We start from the raw sequence: 27,407 nt of genomic DNA, 5'->3' as shown, positions 1-27,407 counted from the left end.
CACCACACCCACTTACATAGAATGCTATGTTCACTCAGTCTAATGTGTAAAGTTGGAGGAAGAAAGGCCAGAGGCAGATATCCAAAATTGTAAAAAAAAAAAAAAAAAGGTTATTTTTCTTCCCTCTACCCCCACAAGTGGAAGATACTTTAATATTTATTTTAAAAAAATTCCCCCCACCTTGTTCCTCCCCTCCAGTGGAGATTCTGCCTCCCAATAAGCATGTATTTCCCAGAACTTTTTCACATACTTTTCTATTAGCTTCACATAACTAGGAGTAACAACTCAGGATATTCTTTCAAACATGAAATTTAACACAAATACGAAGGTCTCCCGTTGGTCTTTCTTTCCCCTTCGTTTGACAAACCCCCCCAGTTAAGAAACCGGCCAGGGTTAGGAAAAGTAACTGGCAGGGCTGTTGAAACATAAGCTCACAGACCTTCCCACAGAGTCCGAGACTTGATTTTGCAAAACTTTTTTTTTTTTTTGATTTTGCAAAACTATTGAAGGGGTGCTCTCAGAATGATTCCAACTTGATTTGGGATTATGGCTACCATTCAAATCCAACCTTTTTGTAGCCTACAGAAAATCAACAATAAAAGGCCAGTGTGGCAACCAACTCACAAACTCCAATGACAAGTGGTTTCAACATTCAATTACTGGCAAGGCAGAAGTCCTGACACTGAGAACAGAGAGCACCTCTGAAGCCCCAGAGGTTAAGAAGGGCATTCAACACAGAAGGGGTCTCTGATAGTTCATGAAATGCATTCTGAAGTCATCTAGAATGGAGGCTGCAATCTGCTGTGCTTGGGGGTCTGCCTCACTGTGCTTCTGGATGTCACATAAAAGCTGCAATCCTTCTTCTTCAACTAACATTTTGCAGTATTTGCTGGCTGAAAGAAAATCAAAGAAACTTGGTGGACAAATTGGCATTTTAAATATTCCCAAGTCACCACATTCACTTTTTTGAAGAAAGGGTACCAAGGTTTAAGCCCCCTGACATGAGAATTAACAGATAAAATTAGTCAATTCAAAAGAAATATGTCAAAACTTAATGCTTGACTTGTGTAGTGCGATAACAAATGATTATTTTAGTATGTTTACTTCCAGACAACTCTAAGCTTCAAAATCTCTAATCCTAGCTAAAAGAATAAGAACTTCTTTTATTATATATATAATAAACATTTCAAGGTCAGGCATTATGTTGACCTAGATAACCTGAAAACACCAGATGCTGAATAAAAATGTAACAAAAATTTAAATGCATATTCATGTGTACAAAGTAAAGGATTTGTCCAGGAGCCAGATACAAAGAGCAGAGAGCACCTAAATTCATATAACTACCTAGAGTTATTCTGGGGCAGAAAGGGACTGTGAGTTTCAGTAATCCAAGAATTTAGGTTTTAACTTACGAAGTTAGAAGCAATATATATATAATAAAATATATATCAGTGCATAAAGCTGGTCCCTCAAAGGACTATACAGGAGAAGGGATAAGACAATGAAACATCTTTAAGATTGGTCTGGGCTCTAGGTGGGTACACAGGAGTGGGCTGGACAAGTCTTTCCCAAGAATTCCTAACCACAGTACTGAGTTGGTATAGGATTTGAATTTATCCTACACCTAAATGTTCTGGGAACCCTTGAGCTGAGAAGTTAACATAAAAATTAGTTCAATCCCAGAGAAACCTCTAGAGCACCTGACAGAAGCAAATACAAAATTGCTGAAGGAACATGTCTACAACGCAGCCTAGAAAAGATTCTCTTAATCAGTCCAAAAGCCAATCAGACACAGAGAGATATAATGATCTAAAAACACTGCAGTTACCAAGAATGTAGCACAAAGAAACAGACATGGAAATTGTTCTTTTAAACATTTTTAAAAAATATTTTATTTTTGAGAGAGAGAGAGTGAGCGAGAGTAAGGAAGGGGGGAGGGACAGGGACAAGCTGGCCCCACGCCCTGCACGGAGCCCCATGTGAGGCTCAATCCCACAACCCTGAGATTACTACCTGAGCGGAAATCAAGAGTCAGACATTCAACCAACTGAGCCACCCAGGCATCCCTGGGAAATTATTTTTTTTTTTAAAGATTTTATTTATTTATTTGAGAGAGAGAGAATGAGAGATAGCACGAGAGGGAAGAGGGTCAGAGGGAGAAGCAGGCCCCCCGCCGAGCAGGGAGCCCGATGCAGGACTCAGTCCCAGGACTCCAGGATCATGACCTGAGCCGAAGGCAGTTGCTTAACCAACTGAGCCACCCAGACGCCCACCCTGAAATTATTTTTTAAGTCTATAGGATGTGTAGGATAAAGTGAGAGAAGATACAAGATACTTCTGATAGACATTCCATAAGGAAAGTATAGGGAAAGGGTAATATTTTTAAATAGCTGAGAATTTTCATCAATTTTGAAAAGTTTGTGACCTGAAATCCAGAGGCCATATAACAAAAGGCTGACTAAACACAATGAACAAAGTCAAGACGATAAACTGGGAAAAAATATTTGCAAGAGTTCCTTCAAATTAAAAAGAGAAAGACCAACAAACAATAGATAAAAGGTGAATAAAGAATATCAATAGACAATTCAAGGGAAGAAAAGGACTTTTCAATATAAGATGGTTAACTGCATTTAAAATGTCAAGTGAGACTATCACTTTCACCTTAGATTGGCAAAGATCAAAAAGTTCAATTAAACATTGTTGTACGAATGTAAGGCGACTGGCAAGCTCTCATACATTGCTGGCAGGAATGAAAATTGGTAATCAATTCTCTGGAAAACAGTTTAGCAATAACTATCAAAATTATAAGTGTTCCTAACATTTTGACTCAGCAATTCTACATATTCTGCAGATGAACTCACACACATGCAAAATGATATATTTTATTTAATAAATGCTATGTACTCTGTGTGAACTAATACTATGCTATGTACAAATGCTAATACTATGAGCCAAGCAGTGTTTTAAATGCTTAAATATTAACCCACTTAATTCTCATAACAGCCCTATGAAGTAAGTATTATTTTATAGATAAGGAAACTGGGACACAGTGAGGTCAAGTAACTTGCTCAAGTTCCCACAGTTAGTAAATGGCAGAAACTGGGAACAGAGAGGATAGTCTGTTTCTAGCATCTGTCCTCCTAATTACCCACATGTGCATCTTCACCTGATATAGTGTGTAAATGTCTATTCATTGTATATGAATATGTTAATATTCACTAAAGTAGTGCTTACAATAGAAAAGACTAGAAACAGAAACAATGTCCATCTAAAGCAAACTGGATCCATATAATGAAGAAATACTAAGCAGTTTAATTCATAGTCGTCATCTGGAGTTCTGCCAGTTGCTAGCTATTTTAACTCTGGGCAAGTTACATAAGTTCTCTGTGCCTTGTTTTCTCATCTGTAACAGATGGATAATAATAATAATGATAATAATAATAATGATGATAATAATAATAATAATAATGCTACCCTCTTCTAGTTGTTGTGAAGATTAAATGAGTTAACTCATAAAGAGCTTGCAATACTGCCTGGCACAGAGAAAGTACTCAACTAAGTTCTAGTTGTTATAGTTATTGCTATATACTAAAGTCTGTTCCAGGGCCTTCTGACTGGCAAATCTGCCTGTATCTGTTCATACGCCAGCACCATTCACAATACTTTTTTTTTCTTTAAGATTTTATTTATTTATGTGCGAATGCAAGAGAGAGAGCAGTCCCCTTGCACGAGTGGGGGGAGGCAGAGGGAGAAGCAGACTCCCCACTGAGCAGGAAGCCAGACATGGGGCTCTATCCCAGGACCCTGGGATCATGACCTGAGCCTAAGGCAGACTCCTAACTGACTGAGCCACCCAGGCACCCCTCAGAATACTTTTTTACAATTTAAAGAGAAGTGTTAAGGGAGATTCCTAAAAACCATTTTTCTTGGTCAGTTCTTTCTTGATTATTCTGCCAGGTTAACTTTAGAATAATTTTCAAATCCCTTGTATCACACTCATCCACTTGAATTATAGTATATCCAAAAATTGAAAAGATCTGACATCTGTCTCTTAAAAAGTCTTTCCATCTAGGAATATAGTATGTCTCATAATCACTTCAGGTTTTTCAATTATTTCTCAATTTTCTGCATATAGGTCTCATATTTGTTAAAGTTATTTTTGGTATTTTATACTTTTGTTGGTAGCTAGTCCTTTAATTCTAAAAGTTAGCTCTTGAGTTTTTTAGCATAAAAATATAGCCTATATTTCTTTTATAACAAGAGCAATAATTTTTTACAATAATCCTTAGCAGAGAATGTAAGCCCCCAATGCCCAAAACAGCCAAATATGGAAAAACATTTAATCTGGCTGGGAAACAGCCCCTGACTCCTGATCCCCCAGCCTCCCAAAAACCATTACAAAGAGGTAGATGTATGTATTACTATAGGAAAAGTATTAGTCATGATAAACTGTTGAGTGAAAAGAGGAAGCTATAGGACATCAACACAGAATGAGCCCATTTCATTTAAAAACATTCATATTTACATATTCTATATATTAACTACGGTATGTGTATAGAAAAGTATTTGGAAGGACAGTTATAGTTATCAAATTATTAACAGTACTTGCCTGTGGAGAATAGGAGTGGAAGCCAACTTTCATTTTCTATACAGCTTGACATCAACCCCCAAATATATAATTCTACAGCATTTTAAAAAACTGTTTATTTAAATTCAGTTTAATTAACATATACATATTATTAGTTTCAGAGGTAGAATTCAGTGATTCATCAGTTGCATACAACACCCAGTGCTCATTACTTCAAGTGCCCTCTTTAATGCCCATCCCCCAGTTCATTCCCCCAATTCTGTAGCATTTTTTAAACAAAAACATTTTGCAATTTCTTTTTTAAAAGAGTTAAATACAGGGGGCGCCTGGGTGGTTCAGTTGGTTAAGCGTCTGACTCTTGATTTCAGATCAGGTCATGATCTCAGGGTCATGAGATCAAGTCCTGCGTCGGGCTCCATGCCCAATGAGGAGACTACTTGAGACTCTCTCCTCCTGCCCCTCTTCCCTCCACACCCTCTCTCTAAAATAAATAAAATCTTTAAAAAAATTAAAATAAAACAGGAGAGTTAAATTCAGTACACAGGTGAACACATTTCCAAAATTCCATCTTGAATTTAGTCTTTATACAGAAAAATAGCTGGAAAAGTATTGTTTTGGGGCGCCTGGGTGGCTCAGTTGGTTAAGCCACTGCCTTCGGCTCAGGTCATGATCCTGGAGTCCCGGGATCGAGTCCCGCATCGGGCTCCCTGCTTGGCAGGGAGTCTGCTTCTCCCTCTGACCCTCTCCCCTCTCATGTGCTCTCTCTCTCTCTCTCATTCTTTCTCTCAAATAAATAAATAAAATCTTAAAAAAAAAAAAAAAAAGAAAAGTATTGTTTTGAATACATACGGTTTTTACTGCAGACATGATACATTGCCCATAGTGCCCAGAGCTGAACTGCTGGTTGAGAGAAGTTGCCAAGGAGCGGGAAAAATGCCTTGAAGGATCTAAAAAGGCACAAAGAAGTTCATTCAAAACTCGGGCTAGTGTCAGAGATATAATAATTATTTTCAATCTTTTCCACATAGGGTCAGTTCCTCACTGAGACAGACACATTGTTGAGCATATATCAGAAGCTAATGTTTAAGAAACTGCATTTGTGTTAGATACTCTTTACATTCAATATCTCATTTCAACCTCAATCTTGCAGACTATCAGATAGCCTCATTTTACAGATGAGAAAAACTGAGTCTCAGAGATCTTCTAAAAGTGATTTTCCCAAAATCATAGAAACAGGATTTGAACACAAGGTTATTTGACTGTAATATTTTATCACTGTACCATGGCCTCTACATAGTACAATGAGGACAAGCTTTAAGAGAAGTACTACACCATCACGAGATTACCTGTAAGTCACCAATGCTGTCATCTTACAACTTGAACTTGGCCAATTCTGGATGGTTGCATACTATACAGGAAGAGAAACCGAGATTCTAGTATTGTGTTCCATAATTTTTAAAAGGCCATAATAGGCTGTTTTATGTCATTTATACTTATATGTATATGAAAAAACAAATTTTCAAAATATGGGAATGATTACCCAAATTAAGGTATCCCTACCTGCCAAAATATCAATTAGATAACCATTATATATGTAAAATATGAACAAAGTCGTGTGGAAAATAGTGCAAAAGGGGCTTCTGTTTAAAGATGCAGGATTGAGCATGCATCCATTCCTTCCCTAAATCCCATGAACAGAATAGTACAAATGGTTTAAGATAAAAGAAGGCAAACACACAAGAACAAAGCAGAAGGAAAATGGTAACTGATTTAATAGATCTAGCACTGGAGAATGTTAAAAAATGAACCAATTTGAACAGAACCCACAAGAGACTTAAACTGGCACACTCGTTACTTCAGGAAATGAGATTAGAGGTAAGATTGAAAACAGGAGGACTGATTTAAAGTGCTAAAGAATCAAGACTCCCAGATCTTCTCCCCCACTCCTAACAAAAACTTCTGGACTGGGCAACCTTGCAAACAACTGAGGGTAAGAGTACCATGATAAAAACAGAGGATGAAGTGAAAATCTAAATGATAAATGCTCAGAGTCCCCTGTCCTCAACTCTCTTCCTCTAATGGGCTTTCAGACCGTTGGAACCAAGCTTGTAATTTTCAGTCAGAAGAACAGAAGATTCTTCCTCAGGTAAATTCCAACCAGCTCAGGACAAAAGATCTGGTAACAATGACAATGACTAATCCAGATCACTCTAAGTGAAACCCACAGCTGACGAGTTCTACCCATCCACACGCAGCTTCCAAACAGCCCCACTCTTAGATATGACTGGACAGCTGAGGATCACCATATAGTTTAAGAAAATCTGTAACATAAAGGAACCAAATAGGGGGAAAAAAGCAACTTGCAGGAAGCAGAGACCTTGAAGGAAGAGAAAAACTTAAAAAAACAAACAAAAAAACTACCCAAACTAATCATTAAAACCTTTAAAGAGATAACAGATACAGCAACCATGGAAAAAGAGTACGATATTGTATAAAAAAAGCACTCAGAACAAAAAAAAGAGTTCTTAGAAATTAAAAACAGAAATATATAAATACAAAATAAATATGTAAGTATACATAATAAACATTAAAAAATGTATTATATACAAAGTATAAAGGTATATTAAATGTACATATTATAAAAATTATAATATATAAAATTACATTAAAATATAATTATATAATGAAATATAGAAGATAAAAATATAAATGCAAAATCCAATAGGAGTGGAAATTTAAAAAGATTTTTTTTAAAAAGGACAAAAAGGGAAATAGGCAAGAAAAAATTGAGTCCATGAAGGCTGACAACCCAGAAAAAAAAAGAGAAGAGGGAAGGTGGGGAGGAGGGGAGAAGAGAGAAGGGAGAAAGAAAGAAATTTCCCAGAACTAAAGGAAACAAGCTTCCAGAGCAATAAGTAGCCAACATAACAGAAAATAAACCTATATCAACGCACACTGCTGAGATTTCTAAACACTGAGGACAAAGATCTTAAAGGTCCCAAAGGAAAATGGCATGTGGCTTCTTAACAGTGATACCAAGAAAGAAAAGACAAAGAAGCCAATGGCTTAAAAATTCTGAAGGGAAAATATTCCAAAACTAAAATTCTATACCCAACCATGTGACCAATTAAACGTGAAGGAAAAATAACGGCCTTTTCAAACAGAGGTCTGAAGTTTTCTATTTCATGCATTTCGTCTTAGGAAACTACTAGATATGACCCAACAGAGGCAAAGAGGATCCCCACAATGATAGTAATGGAATATCCCAAGATGAGAGCAGTATGGCAGATACACAAATAAGCAGACCAGATGGAAGAAAACAGAAGGTTCTGAGAAAAGTCTCTGAGAAGCTGAAATGGATAGAGTATGTTTGACTATGCTGAAAGGAGATTTATACTTGGAGTATAGGAAAGGTGTGCGTAGAGACAATGAGAAAAAGAATCTTCATTTTCCAGAGAGGGAAAATGAATGAACAGACAATGCCTATTACTGCAAAGTCAAGAAGTAGTAACAGATGTTATTTAGAGATATGGAGGCAAATACCAAAAGAAATAGCCTGAAAAGGAGCTGAAAGTGGGAAAGAGAACTGGTAAAACCATATACAACTGTTTGCAATGGTAACTTTTATAAAAGAAAAATATCAGAAGGAATGTAACAAAGTGTTAACAAAGTTAGCATTGGATGGTAGGGTATAAGTGATTTAGAATATTTTCTTTATACTTTTCTATTATGTTTCCCATTTTCTACAATGAAAACATATTTCTAAAATTCTTATTATCTAGAAAAATAAGTTTCCTGCAAGGAGAGATTATTCCAGATTTTGTAAAGAGGAATGGTCCTTGTACCAGATCCTGGAGAAGAGCACTCCTCTGAAGGACATGGGACATCCAGGGCTGTTTGTCAGATGTCAGGTGGGCTATGATGCCTGCAGCAAAATAGCTGACTTCCATTTCTTTGCTATGGAGCAAGCTGCTAATATGTTTCAGCACATCTTCAGTCACCAGCTTGGAAGAGAGTTCTCTAACTTCAGCTATGTTGTTCTACAGGCCAGATGAAGCAGAAAATATCAGGGATAGAAAGGAAGACAGAATCAGACACTGGCTCCTCCCCCTCTCCTACTGCTTAGCTCAGATACAGACAGAACACTTAGTCCCATCCTCCTCCCTCTCAATTTAGCCTAATACCCCACAATCCCACCCCTTGATGATGAGGATGATCAGTAACGACAAATCACTGAGTAAGCACTTACTAAGTGCCAGGCACTGTACTAGACAAAAGTCTTTTTATCTGCCTTATCTCATTTAATCTTGTTTTAAAGCTTTATTCATTTATTTCAGAGAGTGTGAGCATGCAGAGTGGGGAGGCACAAACGGAGAGGAAGAGAGAGTCTTTTTGTTTTTTAAGATTTTATTTATTTATTTGAGAGAGAGAAAGAGAGAATGAGACAGAGAGAGAAAGCATGAGAAGGGGGAGAGTCAGAGAGAGAAGCAGACTCCCCACCAAGCAGGGAGCCCAATCCCAGGGCTCAATCCCAGGACTCCAGGATCATGACCTGAGCCAAAGGCAGGCGCTTAACAACTGAGCCACCCAGGTGCCGGAGGAAGAGACAGTCTTTTTTTTTTTTCTTAAGATTTTTATTTATTTATTTGAGAGAGAGAGAATGAGAGAGAGAGAGCACATGAGATGGGGGGAGGGTCAGAGGGAGAAGCAGACTCCCTGCCAAGCAGGGAGCCTGATGCGGGACTCGATCCAGGGACTCCAGGATCATGACCTGAGCCGAAGGCAGTCGCTTAACCAACTGAGCCACCTAGGCGCCCAGGAAGAGTCTTAAGCAGATTTCACACTGACCTTGATCCCACGACCCTGATATCACAACCTGAGCCGAAACCAAGAGTCAGACGCTCAACTGACTGTGCCCCCAGGATCCACTCAGTTAATCTTTAACACGGTTGTACAAATAAATAAGTCACTCAGCAAGACTTAACTTGTCGGTCAGTGAACTTGTCAGGTTCACACTGCTAATAACTGGTTGAACTAGAATAAAATCCAGGCCTGACTGAATACTTAAAGTTCCTCAGGGCCTACTATATGTTACATTAGCTTGAAATTTAACAGTAACAATGAAAGACAGGTGGCATTGTATTTTATATGTATTAGTTTTCTATGTTGTTGTTTAACAAACTACTGCAAACTTGGTGGCTTAAAATATTTTTTCTCTCAGTTTCATCCATGGCTTAGCTGGCCCCTCTACTCTGAGATGTCACAAAGCCACAAAGTGCTGGCTGGGCTGCATTCTCATCTGCGGGCTCCGCTAGAGGGAAACCTACTGCCAAGCTCACTCAGACTGTTGGCAAAATTCATTTCCTTACAGCTGCAAAACTGAGGGTTTCAGTTTCTTGCTGGAGGCCACCCTTAGCTCCTAGAAGCTGCTCATAGTTCCTTCCCACGTGGGCTTCTCCCTTCTCCAACCACTTATTTCATGGCAGCTTGCTTTTTCAAAGACAGTTAAGAAGAGTCTCTTTGCATACCTATTAGCAAGAAGGACTGATACAGAAGTCCCCTCTTATCTGTAGAGGACATGTTCTAAGACCCCAGTGGATATGCCTGAAACTGCAGATAGTACAAAACCCTATATATACTATGTTATGTTTTTTCTATATATACATATCTATGGTAAAGTATAATTTATAAATTAAGCACAGTAAGAGATTAACAACAATAATAATAGAACAATGGTAACAATATAATAAGTTACACAAATGTGGTCTCTCTCAAAATAACTTATTCTACTGTACTCACCCTTCTGCTTGTGATGAGATGATAAAATGCCTATATGACAAGATAAAGAGGTGGATGACATAGGCATGTGACATAGCGTTAGCCTACTACTGACTTTCTGACCATTTGTCAGAAGAAGGATCACCTGCTTCCACACTGCAAGTAACCAGAACCGTGGATGGGGGGTGTGTCTACTGTATATACATTGTAACATAATCATGGGAGTGATGTCCTATCATCTTTGCCATATTCTGTTGGTAAGAAGCAAGTCACAGTTCCTGCCCACATTTGACAGGACGGCATTACACAAAGACATGAACACCAGGAGAGAAGAATCACTGGAGGTCACTTTAGGGTCTGCCTACCACTGAGATTAAAAACAAAGGTTTAGAAGTGAAACACATAGTTAAATTGAACACAGCAGTTATTGTTCCTTCTGAAGTAGCTTTCAGAAAAGTATACCCTAGAAACTAGTATGTTAAAAACAAGCATACGGCGCCATGCAGAAAACTGCATTGTTCTGAGCTCACTTCCCCCAGTTTTTCACAAGACCAGCTATACCCTATTGATTTCAGCAGAAACTGCACTATTCTGAGATTTACCCATTTTTCCCCAAAGCCAGCTATACATATCCTCACCAGTAGCAGGATTTCAACATTAAGTTGATCAGATGGAAGCCCTGAACAAGGAGAGACAACACAATAGCATCCTTAGCATAACTGAGGACACCTTAGGTGAATCTCAAGATTTCTCTTGTAAGCCTGGCAGAGGCTACTTTTCTAGCAGCTTTTTCATTTCAAGAGTCTATAAACAAAATGTTGAGAAGATGCAAGCTACAGAAGAATATGGGTCTTCTTCATTCAGAAAAAGGAAGGAAAGGGGGCAACCTCATAAATCCTCAGCATTCTGAGAGGCTCTCAGAAAAAAAGCAAAAGATCTTTTAGAATAGGTTAGCTGAGGGGCACCTGGGTGGCTCAGTTGGTTAAGATCCAACTCTTGGTTTTGGCTCAGGTCATGATCTCATAGGTCATGGGATCCAGCCCTGTTTCAGGCTCTGTGCTCAGCGGGGAGTCTACTTGAGATTCTCTCTCTCTCTCCTCTCCCTCTGTCTCTCCCCTTGCTCTCTAAAATAAATAAATAAATCTTAAAAAAAAAAAAGGTTAGCTAATAGTAGGACACTTAACATTATATAGCATATATGAGGCTCCAATCCACCTTTCTGGCCTTATTTCCTATTGCTTTTCTTCTTCCTACCATCTCCCAAAATTCTAGATATTCTGTATTACAGTGTCCCTCAAATGATTACATTTTCTCATCTTCCCTAGCCAAAAGACCTTTGTCTCCTGCTTCTTTGGTCCCTCTTTTCTACTTTTCTATACCTTCCAGATTTCCAATATTAATCATTTAATCCTCTCTACTCTGTTCCAAGTCCTATATGTGCTAGGGATACAAAGGAAAAGATATAGTCCCTGCTTTCAAGGGAGGCATGATCTAGAATCAAAAGCTCCCATGAGACTTTGTGTTTCTTTTCTAGCACTTACCATAGTCAATCTTAAATTGGAAAGCTATTTGTATACCTAACACCACCTCCCACATGTTATAAGACCATCAGCTTGATACATTTTACGCACGGCAAACTGAAGGGACTTATAGTATATCTTCATTACTTTCTGTAAATCTTCACATTTATCTTTTGGAAACAAAGAAATTTCTCAGTTATGGATATCCTGATTGAGAGGTAGTATAACAGTATAAGCAAATAAATTTGTTTTCTTTTTTTTTTTTAAGATTTATTTATTTATTTTAAGGGGTGCGGGGGTGGGGAGGGGCAGAGGGAGAGGGAGAGAGAAACTTAAGCAGACTCCACGTTGAGCATGGAACCCGACACTGAGCTTGATTTCATAGCCCTGAGATCAAGACCTGAACCAAAGAGTTGGACACTTCACTGACTGCACTACCCAGGTGCCCCAAAGAAATTTCCAAACAACTGACTGCCTTGATAAAAAGGAAGTATAATAAAGTGGTTAATATCAGAAAGTCTAGGCCAGACTGCCTGAGTTTGAATTCTGATTCTGCCTCCTACTACCTAGGTAACATAGGGTAAATGGCACTTCTGTACCTCAGAGATTCTGTGTCTATAAAATGTAACTAACAATGTGTGGTAGAGTACAGAACATGGCACAATTTTTCCTATCCCTGTTTGACTTAGCCATGTGACTTCCCTGCTTCTCCCATCAAGGGGTGGTCACCTCCTTTAATCTGGGCTTAACCATGGGCATATAATAAGAAATATACATTTTGTCATTGTCCCAAATTCTTGAAATCCCTTGGATTTCTTTTTTTTTTTTTTTTTAAGATTTTATTTATTTATTTGACAGAGAGAGACACAGTGAGAGAGGGAACACAAGCAGGGTGAGTGGGAGAGGGAGAACAGGCCTCCCGTGGAGCAAGGAGCCCGATATGGGGCTCGATCCCAGAACCCTGGGATCATGACCCGAGCTGAAGGCAGACGCTCAACGACTGAGCCACCCAGGCGCCCCGAAATCCCTTGGATTTCTTAAGTCCCTTGGAATTTCCCAAGTGATAGGAGCGTCTTTGTTCTAATGAGGCAACTCTTGTCAGGCACCTAAACAGCTCAGGATGAGGACTGGTTGCCAAAAAAACCACCTTAATTAGAAGCCTGGGCTTTAAGCCCCACCCTATAACTGCTGGGGGATGGGAGAGGAGCTGAAGACTGAATTAATAATCAATTGTGCCTATGTGATGAAACCTCCATAAAAAATCCTAACTGATGGGTTTGGAGAACTTCTCAGTTGATGAACACATCAAGGTGCTGGGACATGGTGTACCCAGAGAGAGTATGGAAGCTCTGCATGTACCCATCCTTCCTGCCCCATACACTTCTTCCATTTCAATGTTCCTCAGTTGTATTCTTTATAATAAACTGATAATAGCAAGTAAAGTGTGCCTTCCTGAGTTCTGTGAGCCATTCAACAAATTATCAACCTGAGGAGGGGGTTGTGGAAACCCTTACTTTACAGCCAGTCAGTCAGAAGTACGGGTGGCCCAAGACTTAATGACTGGCAACTGAAGTGGGCGCAGTCTCATGCAACTGAGCCCTTTAACTTGGGGGATCTGATGATAACTCCAGGCACTCAATATAAGAACTGAATTGAACTGAACTGTAGGATATCCAGTTGCTACTGGAGAGTTGGAGAAGTGATTACTAGGAAATACCCCAGACCACCTAACGTGCTTTGCCCAATGAGACATTAGAAAATGTAACATAAGCAGAGGTTTAAGAAGCACTTATATAGTGGGACTTGCCTTCTACTGCTACCCTGAAACTGCCAAATAGAGAAGCCCATGGAGATACAAGTCCTAACTAACAACTTGCACCAACTGTCACAGCAAGAGTCAAGCCATCTTAGAGCATCTAGCTCTAGCCCTAGGTGACACCACCAGGTGTCAGCAGCAACATGAGTAACTCCACATGAGACCAGAAGAACTGTACAGCTGGGTTCAATGTGCTGACCCACAGATTCGAAAGTAAATAAAATGGCTATTGTTTTAGCTGTAGTTTGTTCACAGCAACAGATGACTGATATGGTATTACTTTATAGGGAATCATGTGAAGATTAAATGAGTTAATACACAGAAATTCCTTATAAAAGTGCCTAGCATATAGTAGGTGCTACATAAGTGTTAGTTTTATTTACTTTTTTATTTTAGTAATTAGAATTAACTGAAAACAAGACATCTTACCCAAAGACCAAGTACTTTGCTTTGTATTGCTGACTCTGAAAAAGTCTGTCAAAAGAATATACAAGTTACTTTATCATGAAGAAAAGAACTTTACATACGAACTCAATCCTGTCTTCCCACCTCCAAGACTTGGATAAAGGTTGTCAATCCTTGATTTTCCATAAAGTGATTGCAGGCAGCTGGAGACTCATCTGTAAGATTCCAAAGTGCTTTCAAAGTAAACAAGAGGGTGACGTCATCTAAATTCTCAGTAGTCTTTTGTTTTACTATTGCTAGAAGTTCCTAAAAACCAAAGAGACAAAAAGTTAAATGCCCCTGTGACTGACTTGATTACAATATAAGAAAAGCAACAGTTGTTATGCCACTTAATAGCTTTGTGATCCATTTTTTCTCTGAGTTACACCTAACTCCTAAGGTTTTTATGAGGATTAAAGGGGGGAAAAAAAGTTTTATGAGCACTTAACCTAGTTCTTGGTCCTTGTTAATAAGACTCATAATCAAGTACATATTAACTATTCCATTATTCATTTACTGAGAATGTTTAGTAACACCTGGAAATCAAGCACTTATTCAGGTAAGTGACACAGATTAAAAAAATAGTTGGTTTTTCTCATCTAAATAAAAGAATTTTAAGTTTTGGTAAATGTTCTGAAGGAAACACATAAAAGCCTAACAATTTATTTTAGAAAAGGTAGGAAAGGGAAGCCTCCCTGCAAAGGTAATATGTAAACTGAGACAAATGAGACAAGCAGAGAAAGAGAGATATGTGAGTTAAGCAAGAAATGGAGACATGGGCGGGGGGCAGGGGGGCGGGTTAAGCCAGGCCAAAGAAAAAGTATGCTGTTCTAGGTCACTGAGCAGATCAGGATGGCTAGAGGGTGACACTAGTACTACAACCATATGTTGTAGTACATATCATACATACATACAATACTCTGAGCTGCACCCTGTATCAAACTGCCTCCTTGACATCTCAAGCACCTCATAACTTAAGACATCTAAAATCACTCTGATTTTTTTTTTAAAAGATTGTATTTATTTATTTGACAGAGAGAGAGACAGGAGAGAGGGAACACAAGCAAGGAGAGTGGGAGAGGGAGAAGCAGACTTCCCTCTGAGCAAGGAGCCCAATGTGCGGCTCGATCCCAGGACCCTGGGATCATGACCTGAGCTGAAGGCAGACGCTTAACGACTGAGCCACCCAGGCGCCCCTAAAATCACTCTGATTTTTATCCCCCAAACCTACTGACAATAGATACCAAATACTCAGAAGATTCCACTTGTAACAACCATATGTCCTAATAGCTTAAAGAAATCATGGGTTCACTTGAACAGATTCTAAAACACCATTTCAGATCAGAATATTTCTGGACACAAGCCAGTATCCATGCTTTCTTTCAAGCATATTAGACTGTCATAAGAGAGGAAAAAGATAGGTGTTTTCACTCAGCCACCTAATGAAAAGGTACATAAAATATAACAGCACTAAACAAATCAGGGTATGTCTATTTTCAAGAGAAATGAAACCACTTCAAAAATTTTAACCATGGGGGGTGCCTGGGTGGCTCAGTTGGTTAAGCGACTGCCTTCGGCTCAGGTCATGATCCTGGAGTCCCTGGATCGAGTCCCACATCGGGCTCCCTGCTTGGCAGGGAGTCTGCTTCTCCCTCTGACCCTCCCCCCATCTCATGTGCTCTCTCTCTCAAATAAATAAATAAATAAAAATCTTAAAAAAAAAAAATTTTACCCATGGGGGCAACCTGGGTGGCTCAGTCATTAAGCATCTGCCTTCGGCTCAGGTCATGATCCCAGGGTCCTGGGTTAGAACCCTGCCTCGGACTCCTTGCTCCACGGGAAGCCTGCTTCTCCCTCTCCCACTCCCCCTGCTTGTGTTCCCTCTCTCACTGTGTCTTTCTGTCAAATAAATAAATAAATAAAATATTTGAAAAAACAAAACAGGGCGCCTGGGTGGCTCAGTTGGTTCAGCGACTGCCTTCGGCTCAGGTCATGATCCTGGAGTCCCAGGATCGAGTCCCACATCAGGCTCCCTGCTCAGCAGGGAGTCTGCTTCTCCCTCTGACCCTCTTCCCTCTCGTGCTATCTCTCATTCTCTCTCTCTCAAATAAATAAAATCTTTAAAAAAAAAAAAAAAAACCCTGCTGCGTTAAACACCCTACTTTATGCCCCAGGCCCAAACATCTGAACACTGAAAAAGGACTATGCTTGAGTCTCACTTTCAATATTTGCCAAAATGCTTTAAGAGGGCATTCACTGTATCTGGAAATTCTACTCTATTTCTCAATGAATTTGCTCCCAAGACTACTCTTCATCATTCTCTCTCTCCTCCAACTTTAATCACCATCTTTTTACTCTTCTTATTTGATCACTTCATCTAGTTTTTCAGAGAACTATTGCTGTTCTTCCTAACAAAATCTCCCAGCCTATCTGCTTGCATCAATGTATTCCTCTTTCCCTTCTGCTCTAGTCTAAAGCCAACATCTTTACTCTTGCTGTACAATTCCAATACACACACAAAGATCTGGCACCAAATTATTTCCCTCTGTCTTGCCATTGCCATCAGTTTTCCCCTTTTCGTCAGAATTATTTTCACGGGCATAAAATACATCTTAATGTAACTGATCTTGGAAAAAAACAACTACTGGCCCATGTAGTATCTTCCTTTTTCTTTCTTTCTCATTAAAATATATCGAGGGACGCCTGGGTGGCTCAGTTGTTAGGCGTCTGCCTTCGGCTCAGGTCATGATCCCAGGGTTCTGGGATTGAGCCCCGCATCGGGCTCCCTGCTCAGCGGGGAGACTGCTTCTCCCTCTGCCTGCTGCTCCCCCAGCTTGTATTCTCTCTCTCTCTGACAAATAAATAAATAAAATCTTTAAAAATAAAAAAATAAAATATACCAAAAGTTGCCTCCATTTCTCATCTCTCATTTGCTCATCATGTAGTCCAAACAGGTTTTGTCCCACTACTGCACCAACATAATGTAAACAAGACAACTAATGACTTCCATCTTGCCAAATCCAACTGGCAACTCTATCCTCATTTCACTCAACCACTCAATAGCATCTGACATAACTGCTCAATTTTTCTTGAAATAATTCTCTTGGATTCAAAGACATCACTCTTTCCTGTTTTTCTACTATCTCATTTTGGACACTCCTCTCTCTTTTCCTGGCTCCTCCTTCTCTTCCAACATACTCATTCCAGTCCTTTTCTTTTCTCTCTATATACTCCACACTCTTTAGGTAGGTACTTGCACCCCATATCAGAACTGATGACTCAAATTACTCTCTAGCCCTGCCCACCCAATCCTCTGAGCTGCACCCTCTATCAAACTGCCTCCTTGACATCTCAAGCATCTCAGAACTTAACACGTCGAAAATCACTCTGATGTTTACCCCCAAACCTGCTGACTAGATACCAAATACTCAGGAGATTCCACTTGTAACAGCAATACAAAAGGTAAAGGCCTTAGGAATAAATTTAAGAAATACAGAGTATCAACAGGAAGAAAACACCACATACTTCTGATGTTCACATTAAAAAAACAAAAGGATAACTAAAGAAACCCAAGGAAAGATCTTAACTACTAAGGGATTTATAAAGCCAATAAATAAAAAGTGTGATATCAGCATATAAACAGACATACAAATTAACACAGCACAAAGTCCAGAAATAGATGCAAACAGATATAGGAATTTAATATATGATAGAGGCAGCAATGCATAACAGTGGAGAAAAGATAATTCATTCAAGAAAGGTGCAGAGGCAGACACTGAGAAGACAAACAGACCTTTACATCTAAAAAAAAAAAAAAAAAACTCCAAGTAAATCAAGTATTTACATGTTAAAAATCATGAGAAATTCTTAGAAATACTTTCAAAATGTGCCATCAACGTCAGAGAAATAAAATAATAAATTCAATCCTATAAACTACTGCATGGCAAAATATGCCATAAATAAAGTAAAAACAGTCAAACAGCCAAGTGGGGAAAATAGATGCATCTCATATCACAAAGGTCCAATTCCTTAATATAAATAGAAACCTTATAAATCAGAAGAAAGCGAGCAACCCAAGGGAAAACATATCAAGGCCATGAATAAATAGTTCACAGGAAACATAAATGACTGGGGGGAGGGGGAGTTATCGCAAGCTTCATCTCAAAATAAGTACAAAATAAAACAAAAATGTATGCTTTTTTAGTGAGCAATGTTAGCACAATCATAATGTAAATACTGATTAAAAATTATGATATATTGAAGTAATGAGCACTGTGTGTTATATGCAACTGATGAATCACTGAATTCTACCTCTGAAACTAATAATACAGTATGTTAATTAAATTGAATTTGAATAAAAAAATTAGGATATAAATGTGTTGGGAAGGGAGGTAATTTGTAAAGATGGGAGAGCTAAGTTCTTATTTACCATAGCAGCGGAATCACTAGGAAACATCTAAAACTGATAAATCAAGTTAAAAGCATTTTATTTAGAGATGTGGAGGTAGATACTAGAAGTAGCTCCAAGAGTAGAAAGTAGTTTCTTCTGGGGAGGAGGTCTTACAGATTTTTCATTTTATAAGTCTTTTAGAATGATTTGACTTTTTAAACTATGTTCATAAATTTTATTAGAAAAAAGGTTATGAAAGTGACAACCCACCTACCTTAACTGCCATGAGGAGCTCTTCCTTAAGTTGTGCAGTTTGCTCAGGTGAGAGCTATAAGCAAACAAAAAGCCGAAAGTGAAATACTGGAGGTCTATCAGAGCTCCGTCAAGACTAGAGACAGAAATCTTGCCTTTAGTGATCACATACCTGCAGGGCTAGAATAGAGGTGATGCTCACTGCCATTGTTTGCATCTTGGGGTTCTCATGTTTACAGAGCCATCTCATAACAAACTTGGCAGCATCGAACCTGAAAAGCAGTATTTTTCTCACAATAAAGTTTTAAACTGTACATAAGGAAAGAGGAAATCACTTAGCATCCCCAACAAATCCTGTATCTTAGGTTTCTAAAGCCTCAACTATGAAAATAAAGAGCATCTGACAAAAAGAGAAGATCAGAAGAAGAGAGCAGGCAAATAAGAATGTAAGTGAAATGCACAGAATTCAAAGAAAGATAAGCAGATCTAAGAAAGACTTATTTTAAGCATTCAGTTTCTACTATGATGGGTCTGAAAAAAGGAAAGAAGTTCCCCTAGAGGTAGTAATTTATAATCTGAATTGTAGACAATGCTAAAATGCCACAGCAAACACATCACATAGCTAGAGAGAATGCCTGCCTTTTTAAAGGGGTAGCTGGTAGTCAGCTCCTATTGATTGCAACTGTAGGAATGAAGACTGAGTTGAGAAAGATCTAACTTCTCAAGAGAAGGTAGAAATAGATTTTTTTTTTTAATCAGTAAGACCATCTTCCCTATTGTAATTTTAAAAGTCAACTCCCATTTTAAGTACACATCTCAATTAGATTTGAGAATGGCTTAGTCTACAACTCTGTGCCAACGTATCACAGGCTTTGTTCATGTTAGCCTGTGCTTAATTTTCCTGCCATTAGCAGCAACTATTATAAATGTTTTTGAGCTTATGAATCTGGAAGACTATAAAGGCCTCAGGAGGAGCCCCTTTGGAGTCTACAAAGACGATTTTCTTAATTATTATCAATAAAATAATAAGAATGACTAATGTTTAGAACAGACTCGACTTTTTTTTTTTTTTAAGATTTTATTTATTTATTTGACAGAGAGAGACACAGCGAGAGAGGGAACACAAGCAGGGGGAGTAGGAGATGGAGAAGCAGGCTTCCCGTGGAGCAGGGAGCCCGACGCGGGGCTCGATCCCAGGACCCCGGGACCACGACCTGAGCCGAAGGCAGACGCTTAATGACTGAGCCACCCAGGCGCCCCAGAACAGACTCTACTTCTTAAGCTAGGCGCTGCCGTAAGTACTTTACATTGTCCTGTCTAACCCTCAGAAGAGTCACCATTTTATGAGGAAATTAATGCACAAAGATAATGGAAGGGCTAGAACTTGAATCCAAGTATGTCTGACTCTCTGGAGCCCATGTTCCTACCACTCACTACCCTGAACTGGAATCACTTCGGGAGACATTTGTGAGCACAGCTGACCCTGGAATAACACAGGTTTGAACTGTACTGGTCCACCTATACACAGATTTTTTTCAATAAATATACTGGAAAATTTTTTGGAGATTTGCGACAATTTGGAAAAACTCAAACTGCATAGTCTAGAAACATCAAAAAAATTAAGAAAAAGGTGCTTATAAATGCATAAAATATATGTAGATACTAGGTAGTAGTTTCTTTTACTATTTATAACCATAAAATATACACACCTCTACTATAAAAGGTTAAAATTTATTAAAATTTATACAAACACTGACCATTCAGTCAAGAGAAATGTAAACAAACATAAAGATGCAGTATTAAATGGTAACAGCATAAAATTAACTGTAGTACATACTATACAATTATTATTTTGCAGCCACCTCCTGTCAATACGGGGGTGAGCTCAAGCATTGTGAGTATTCACTTAAAATGCCATGCAAAACTAATCACTCCATATGAGCAGTTCGTCTTTCCAGTAATTTGAAAAGTAAAAAGTAATCTCTTACAGTTCTCGCATATTTTTCATTGTGTTTAGTGAAATACTGTAAACCCTGAGTAACATCATGGGGGGACCCACACAAAGTGCCACTAGTGATGTTGGAAGTGCTCCCAAGAAGCAGAGAAAAGTCATGACATTACAAGAAAAAGCTGATTGCCTGATATCTACCATAGACTAAGGTCTGCAGCTGGGGGTACCCATCATTTCAAGACAAATGAATCCAGTATAAGGACCATTGTAAAAACAGAAAAAGAAATTTGTAAAGTTGTTGCAGCTATGCCAGCAGAAATGAAAACCTTGCACTTTTTGCAAAACACCTTTTTATCTCTTTGAAAATGCAGCTTTTATGTGGGTACAGGATTGCTTTCAGAAAGCCATACTTACAGACTCTATTATGACTCGACAAAAAGTAAATTCATTACATGACAAGTTAAAGCAAAAGGAAGGTGAAGGATCTAAAACTGCAAAATTCAATGTCAGCAAAGGATGGTTTGACAATTTTAGAAAGAGGTTTGAATTAAAAAAATGTCAAGATAACAGGAGAAGCAGCTTCTGCCAATCAAGAGGCAGCAGATGAGTTCCCAGACACCATTAAGAAAATCATGGAGAAGAAAGAGATCTATCCTGAACAAGTTTCTAATGTAGATGAAAATGCTCCATTCCGGGGGGGAAAAAATGCCACAAAGGACATTTATTAGTAAGAGAGAGAAGCAAGCACCAGGAATTAAGGCAGAAAGGGATAGGCTAACTCTACTGTTTGTGCAAATAGTTAGCTTTATGATAAGAACTGCCCTTGTCTATAAAGCTGCTAATCCCCAAGACTTGAAGGGAAAAGATAACACTGGCTGCTAGTCTTTTGGTTGTACAAGAAGAAGGCTTAAACAAGAATCCTTTTTCTGGTGGTGCCTGGGTGGCTCAGTTGGTTAAGCATATGTATGACTTTGGCTCGGGTTATGGTCCCAGGGTCCTGGGATTGAGCCCCACGTGGGGGGGGGGTCCCTGCTCAGTGAGGAGTCTGCTTCTCTCTCTCCTTTTGCCTGCCACTCCGCCTGGCTTGTACTCTCACTCTGTCAATCAATCAATCAATCAATAAAATCTTAAAAAAAAAATCCCTTTTCTGGATTGGTTCCATCAATACTTTGTCCCTGAAGTCAGGAAGTACCTTGCCAGTAAAGGACTGTCCTTTTTTTTTTTTTAATTTTTAAATTTTTCTTTAAATTCTAGTTAGTTTATATAGTGCAATATTGGTTTAGGACTGCCTTTTAAAGTTCTTTTGATATTGGATAATGCTCCTGGCCACCCAGAATCCCATGAGTTCAAAACTGAAGGCACTAAAGTGGTCTATATGCCCCCAAACACAGCGCCTCTAATTCAGCCAGATCAGGGGGTGATAGGGACGTTTAAGGCTCATTACACACAGTATTCTATGGAAAGGACTGTCAATGCTATGGAAGAGAATCCTAATAGAACGTCATCAAAGTCTGGAAGGATTACACCACTGAGGATGCCACTGTTGTTATCGAAAAAGCCATAAAAGCCATCAAGCCTTAAAAAAAAAAAAAAAAGCCATCAAGCCTGAAACAATAAATTTCTGCTGAAGAAAACTGTGTCCAGATGCTGTGCGTGACTTCACAGGATTTATAACAGAGCCAATCAAGGAAATCATGAAAGAGATTGTAGATAAGGCCAAAAAAGGGTGGGGAGTGAACAGTTTCAAGATATGGATCTTGGAGGAATTCAAGAGCTCGATACACCCCACACCGGAGGAATTAACAGATGTCAACTTGATGGACATGAGCTCTTCCAAACCAGTGTCCAACAATGAGGAAGAAGACATAGGAGAAGCAGTGCCAGAAAATAAACTGACATTAGATAATCTGGCAGAAGGGTCCTGATTATTCAAGACTGCTTTTGACTTCTTTTATAACATGGACCCTTCTATGATATGGGCAAAGAAACTAAAGCATATGGTAGAAGAAGGATTGGTACTATATAGAAATATTTTTAGAGAAATGAAAAAGCAAAGAAGTCAGACAGAAATTATGATGTATTTCTGTCAAGGTACCCCAAGTGTGCCTGCCTCCCCTCTCAATCCCTCCACCTCGTCCACCCCCAAGACAGCAAGACCAACCCCTCCTCTTCTCCCTCACAGCCTACTCCACATGAAAACAATGAGGATAAAGACCTTTATGATGATCCACTTCCACTTAATGAGCAGTAAATAACCATCATGCTTACAGTTAATAAACTTATCTGTTGTGTATGTATCTTCATGTAAACATCTAATAACTGCACAGCAAGAACTGTATGAGATGTTTCTGTGTCGTCATTATCATCATTACCTAAGTATTCACAATGGAGAACATCACATGCGAGACCGGAAGTGGACAGCCTATACTTATATGGCATAAGGTAAGTGATATTTAATATAAAATTAATAATGTGTTAGTTTTCTTACAGCTTATAACTTTGCTTTCAAAGAATTACATTACCATACAGTATGCCTTTCTGTCATAACTGGAGAAACTGCTTATCAGCCTATCACCACAGGTAAGTAGTTTTTTTTTTTTTTTTAAGATTTTATTTATTTATTTGACAGAGAGAGACACAGCGAGAGAGGGAACACGAGCAGGGGGAGTGGGAGAGGGAGAAGCAGGCTTCCCGCTGAGCAGGAGCCTGATGGCGGGGCTCGATCCCAGGACCCTGGGATCATGACCTGAGCCAAAGGCAGACACTTAACGACTGAGCCATCCAGGCGCCCCAGTAGTTTTATTTTTTTTAATGTAACAGTGTTTCCAATATCGTATTATAAATATGACTGTTATACTGTATGCCATAAAAATTTCATAGCAATTCATTCATTAGTGGGAGGCTACACTACCATGAAGCAAGTCTATTGATTATACAACACTACCATAAAGCAATCATATTGCTGCTTCTCCATTATCGGGGCATGAATATACCTGTAAATAAATATATATACATGTTTTGTTTTGTTTTTGAGAGAGAGAGAGAGAGAGTGTGTGTGTGTGTGTGTGTGTGTGTGTGTGTGTGTGTGTGTGTGTGTGTGTGTACACGTGAACACTCAGGGCAGAGCCTGACAGAGCCACAACCCCAAGATGATGACCTGAGCCAAAATTAAGAGTCAGGTGCCTAACTAACTGAGCCACCCAGGTACCCTGTAAATAAGTATTTCTTTTTCACATTGTTTTCTTTCTCTCTAAGTAAACTCCATCCCCAACGTGGAGCTCGAACTCATGACCGTGACAGCAAGAGTCACATGTTCTACCGACTGAGCCAGCCAGGTGCCCTACATTGTCATTCTTTCTTTTTTTTTTTTGTAAAGATTTATTTAGAGAGAGTGCGTGAGCAGGAGGAGGGGCAGAGAGAGAGAGGAGGAAGGAGAGAAGATTGTCTGCTGAGCATGGAGCCTGACACTCGATCTCATATCCCTGAGATCATGACCTGAGCCGAAATCAAGAGTCGGACGCTTAACCGACTGACCCACCCAGGTGCCCCTTCCTTTTCATTTTTGATATCTAGTCTTAGTAATACATACATCTACAGTGTTTTGTATGATGTAAGATGATATTGATGTAGGTACTGACGGAGGATTCATCTTATAAACAGATAATGTAAGCTTTTATGGTATTGTAAATGTATTATACTTTCTCATTTATGATTTTAATAACATTTTCTTTTCTCTAGGTTACTTTATTGTAGAATACAGAATATAATAATACTTAACATACAAAATACGTGTTAATCGACTGTTTATCACTAAGGCTTTCCAGTCAACAACAGGCTATGAGTAGTTTAGTTTTTGGGGACTCAAAAGTTACACATGCATTTTTTACTGTGCAGGTGGGGGGGGTGAGGGGAACAGTGTCCCTAATCCCCGCATTGTTCAAGGGTCATCTGTAGGGTACTTCCAATCACCTCTCTGGCAGGTGCTCTACAGAACATTTTCCTCAAACACCTTAGCCCAGCCTTAATTAAAAGCTTGCTAATAAGCTAATAACCAAAAGCCATCAAAGTTCAGAGTAACATTGGTCAACACCCCAAAATCAGATGACCAAGTTTTATACTTGCCTGTCAAATGGAACATCCACAAGAATCCTGGAATTAGTTAAGGAGAGAAGACAATTCTTCTGTAACTTTAAGGGAATAAAGAAAAATAATTTTGAGCAAAGGGATACCCCATTCTAAATAAAGATTCTAAGCACTTGGAAGGTGCTACTAATGAGCTTTTCTTACTGAGAACTCACTGTGTACCTGGCCCTCTCCAAGTTCTTCAGGTAATCTTACTCTGTCACATTCACCTCTGCCTAAAGAATAATCTGCCCCCACTTTTTTTTTGGCAAAGCAGGGGGTCTCTTCCCCATGAACCCTAGTGGCAATTACCTGAAGCCTGCCATCTACAAATGTCCTCACCAGGTCTTATAACTAACTCTGTGATAGAGCTGTACTTGCAACCTAAGACTGGTAGGGTTGAACTGGGCCTTTACAGATAGAAAAGAAAGAGAAGGCCTCCTGAGAAAGCTGTAGCAACAGAAAATACACCATCTCTTTGAAAGGCCATAAGTAGGCCAGGAGGCAGGGGCAGCAAGCCTGAAATGCCAACAGGAACTAGGCAGTAACAGAAACAAATGAAGAGGGCTGAGTGTGACACAGCAGAGCAGTGGTGGAAATTATGAACTGGAGAATTCATGCCCTTTTATAGGGGCAGTTGTTACTCCAACTGATGGCTTCCATGAAGGAATAAACACTAAACTGTGAAGGAGCTTCCAACTTTTCAAGAGAAAGTGAAAATGCAGATTTTTTTTTACTGAAGAAAGACCACCTTCCTTATTGTATTTTTTAAAAATTCCCATTGTAAGTACACACTTCAATTAGATCTGGCAAATTGATACAGGTGTATAACCACTACCATCCACCATCACCATAAATGAGATAAAAAATATTTCCATCACCCAAAGAGTTGCACTGTACCACCTTCTAGTCAATCCCAACCTCAGAAAATTACATTGTCATTACAGATTAATCTTTTCTAAAGTTTCACATAACTAGAATCATAAAATATCTACTCTTCTGTGTCTGGCTTATTTTGCTTAGCATATAATGCTTTTAAGATTCATCCATGTTGCATGTATCAGTACTTTATTCCTTTTTATTGCCAAATAGAGGAGTTTCTTATATGAATATACCACAATTTGTTTATCTATTCACCTGCTATTCAACAATAGAAAGGTTTTCAGTTTTAGGGGATATATTATGAATAAAGATATTATAAATATTCATGCAAAAGGCTTTGTATGAATATACGATTTGATTTCTCTTGGAGTGGAAAGACTAGGTAGTAAAGAAGGTATATGTCTAACCTTGAAAGAAACTACCAGACTGTTGAACTGGTAGTTCTATCATTTTACATCCCTAACATCTATATATGAGAATTTCAGTTGCTCCACACCCTTGCTAACATTTTGTATTGTCAGTCTTTTAATTTCAACCAATCTAGAGGGTGTGTAGTAGTATCTAGGCATGCAGTGGTTAATTCAAAGTGGTTTTAATTTGCATTTCCATTATGACTAAAAACACTGAGCATCTTTACACATGCTCATCTGTCATCTGTTTAATCTTCTTCAGTTAAGTGCTCAAATCTTTTGCCTTTTTAAAAAATGGGTTTGTCTTATGCAGAGTTAAGAGTTCTTTATATTTATAAAAAGTCCTTTCTCATATAAACATTTTTCCCATCCCATGACTTACCCTTTTCAATGTGTATGTGTATGTATATGAGAAGCCTTTAATTTTGATGAATTCTAATTTATTATTTTTCTTTCATGACATGTGCTTTTTGTATCCTAAGAAAACTTTGCCTACTCCAAGGTCACCAATATTTTGTCCTGTTTTATTCTAGAAGTTTTATGGTTTTCAGTTTTTATATTTATATCTATGATTCAATTCAACTTTTTTTTTTAATTTAATTTTCACATATGATGTTAAGCCTCTAAGGATGTACTGAAGTGTTAACAGTATATGGATTTCTGGGTCAATGGTTTCTAAAAAAAATTTTAAAAATTTAAACCCAATTGCTAATCCAAATTTGCTATTTTTTTCTATAACATAAATTCCTTATCTATTCTCTCTCAGGGAGGATGAAAAATCGAAACAAAATAATGCTAATATTAATAATAGCTCATATTAACTAATACTAATAATTTTTTTCATGTTATTTGTCCTGAAGTAAGAAGCAGTCAAGTATTCAATTACCTGCTGGTAATGGGGGAAATTTTTCAGAGCCTTGAAAAGCAGACAGGTGACCTCTGACAACAGACGAACAGGCATTCCCCTGGCCAGGCCCTGGCGTGTTAAGTTGAGGGTGCAAGCACTGGCTGTGAACTGCACTGGCAAATCCAATGGATGATTCCTCATTCCTATAGCCACAAGCTGAAGATGAACTTGTTTTTAGTGGCATATGACAACATGAGCATTCTTTTTTTTTTTTTTAAGATTTTATTTATTTGACAGAGAGAGACAGCACAAGCGGGGGGCGGGGAAAGGCAGAGGGAGAAGCAGACTCCCTGCTGAGCAGGGAGCCTGATGCGGGGCTCGATCCCAGGACCCTGGGATCATGACCT

General features: G+C 38.7%; 1 protein-coding gene across 1 annotated transcript in view; it reads right to left on the bottom strand.

Annotated features, from left to right (window-relative positions):
* Window positions 1–645: 645 nt before the first annotated feature.
* Window positions 646–27,407, bottom strand: part of ZYG11A (zyg-11 family member A, cell cycle regulator) — a 77,763-nt gene continuing 51,001 nt past the window's right edge. Inside the window, 10 exon segments of the mRNA XM_027602077.2 lie at window positions 646–893; window positions 5,438–5,535; window positions 5,935–5,996; window positions 8,434–8,628; window positions 14,132–14,176; window positions 14,252–14,413; window positions 18,811–18,864; window positions 18,961–19,060; window positions 24,862–24,926; window positions 27,040–27,216. Of these exon segments, the coding sequence (XP_027457878.2) occupies window positions 646–893; window positions 5,438–5,535; window positions 5,935–5,996; window positions 8,434–8,628; window positions 14,132–14,176; window positions 14,252–14,413; window positions 18,811–18,864; window positions 18,961–19,060; window positions 24,862–24,926; window positions 27,040–27,216 (1,206 nt within the window).

Source organism: Zalophus californianus, chromosome 4 (assembly GCF_009762305.2).
Source record: "Zalophus californianus isolate mZalCal1 chromosome 4, mZalCal1.pri.v2, whole genome shotgun sequence".
Taxonomy (NCBI): Eukaryota; Metazoa; Chordata; class Mammalia; order Carnivora; family Otariidae; genus Zalophus; species Zalophus californianus.
Note: the sequence above shows the minus strand (reverse complement) of the source record. Positions and strands in the feature narration are given on the sequence as shown.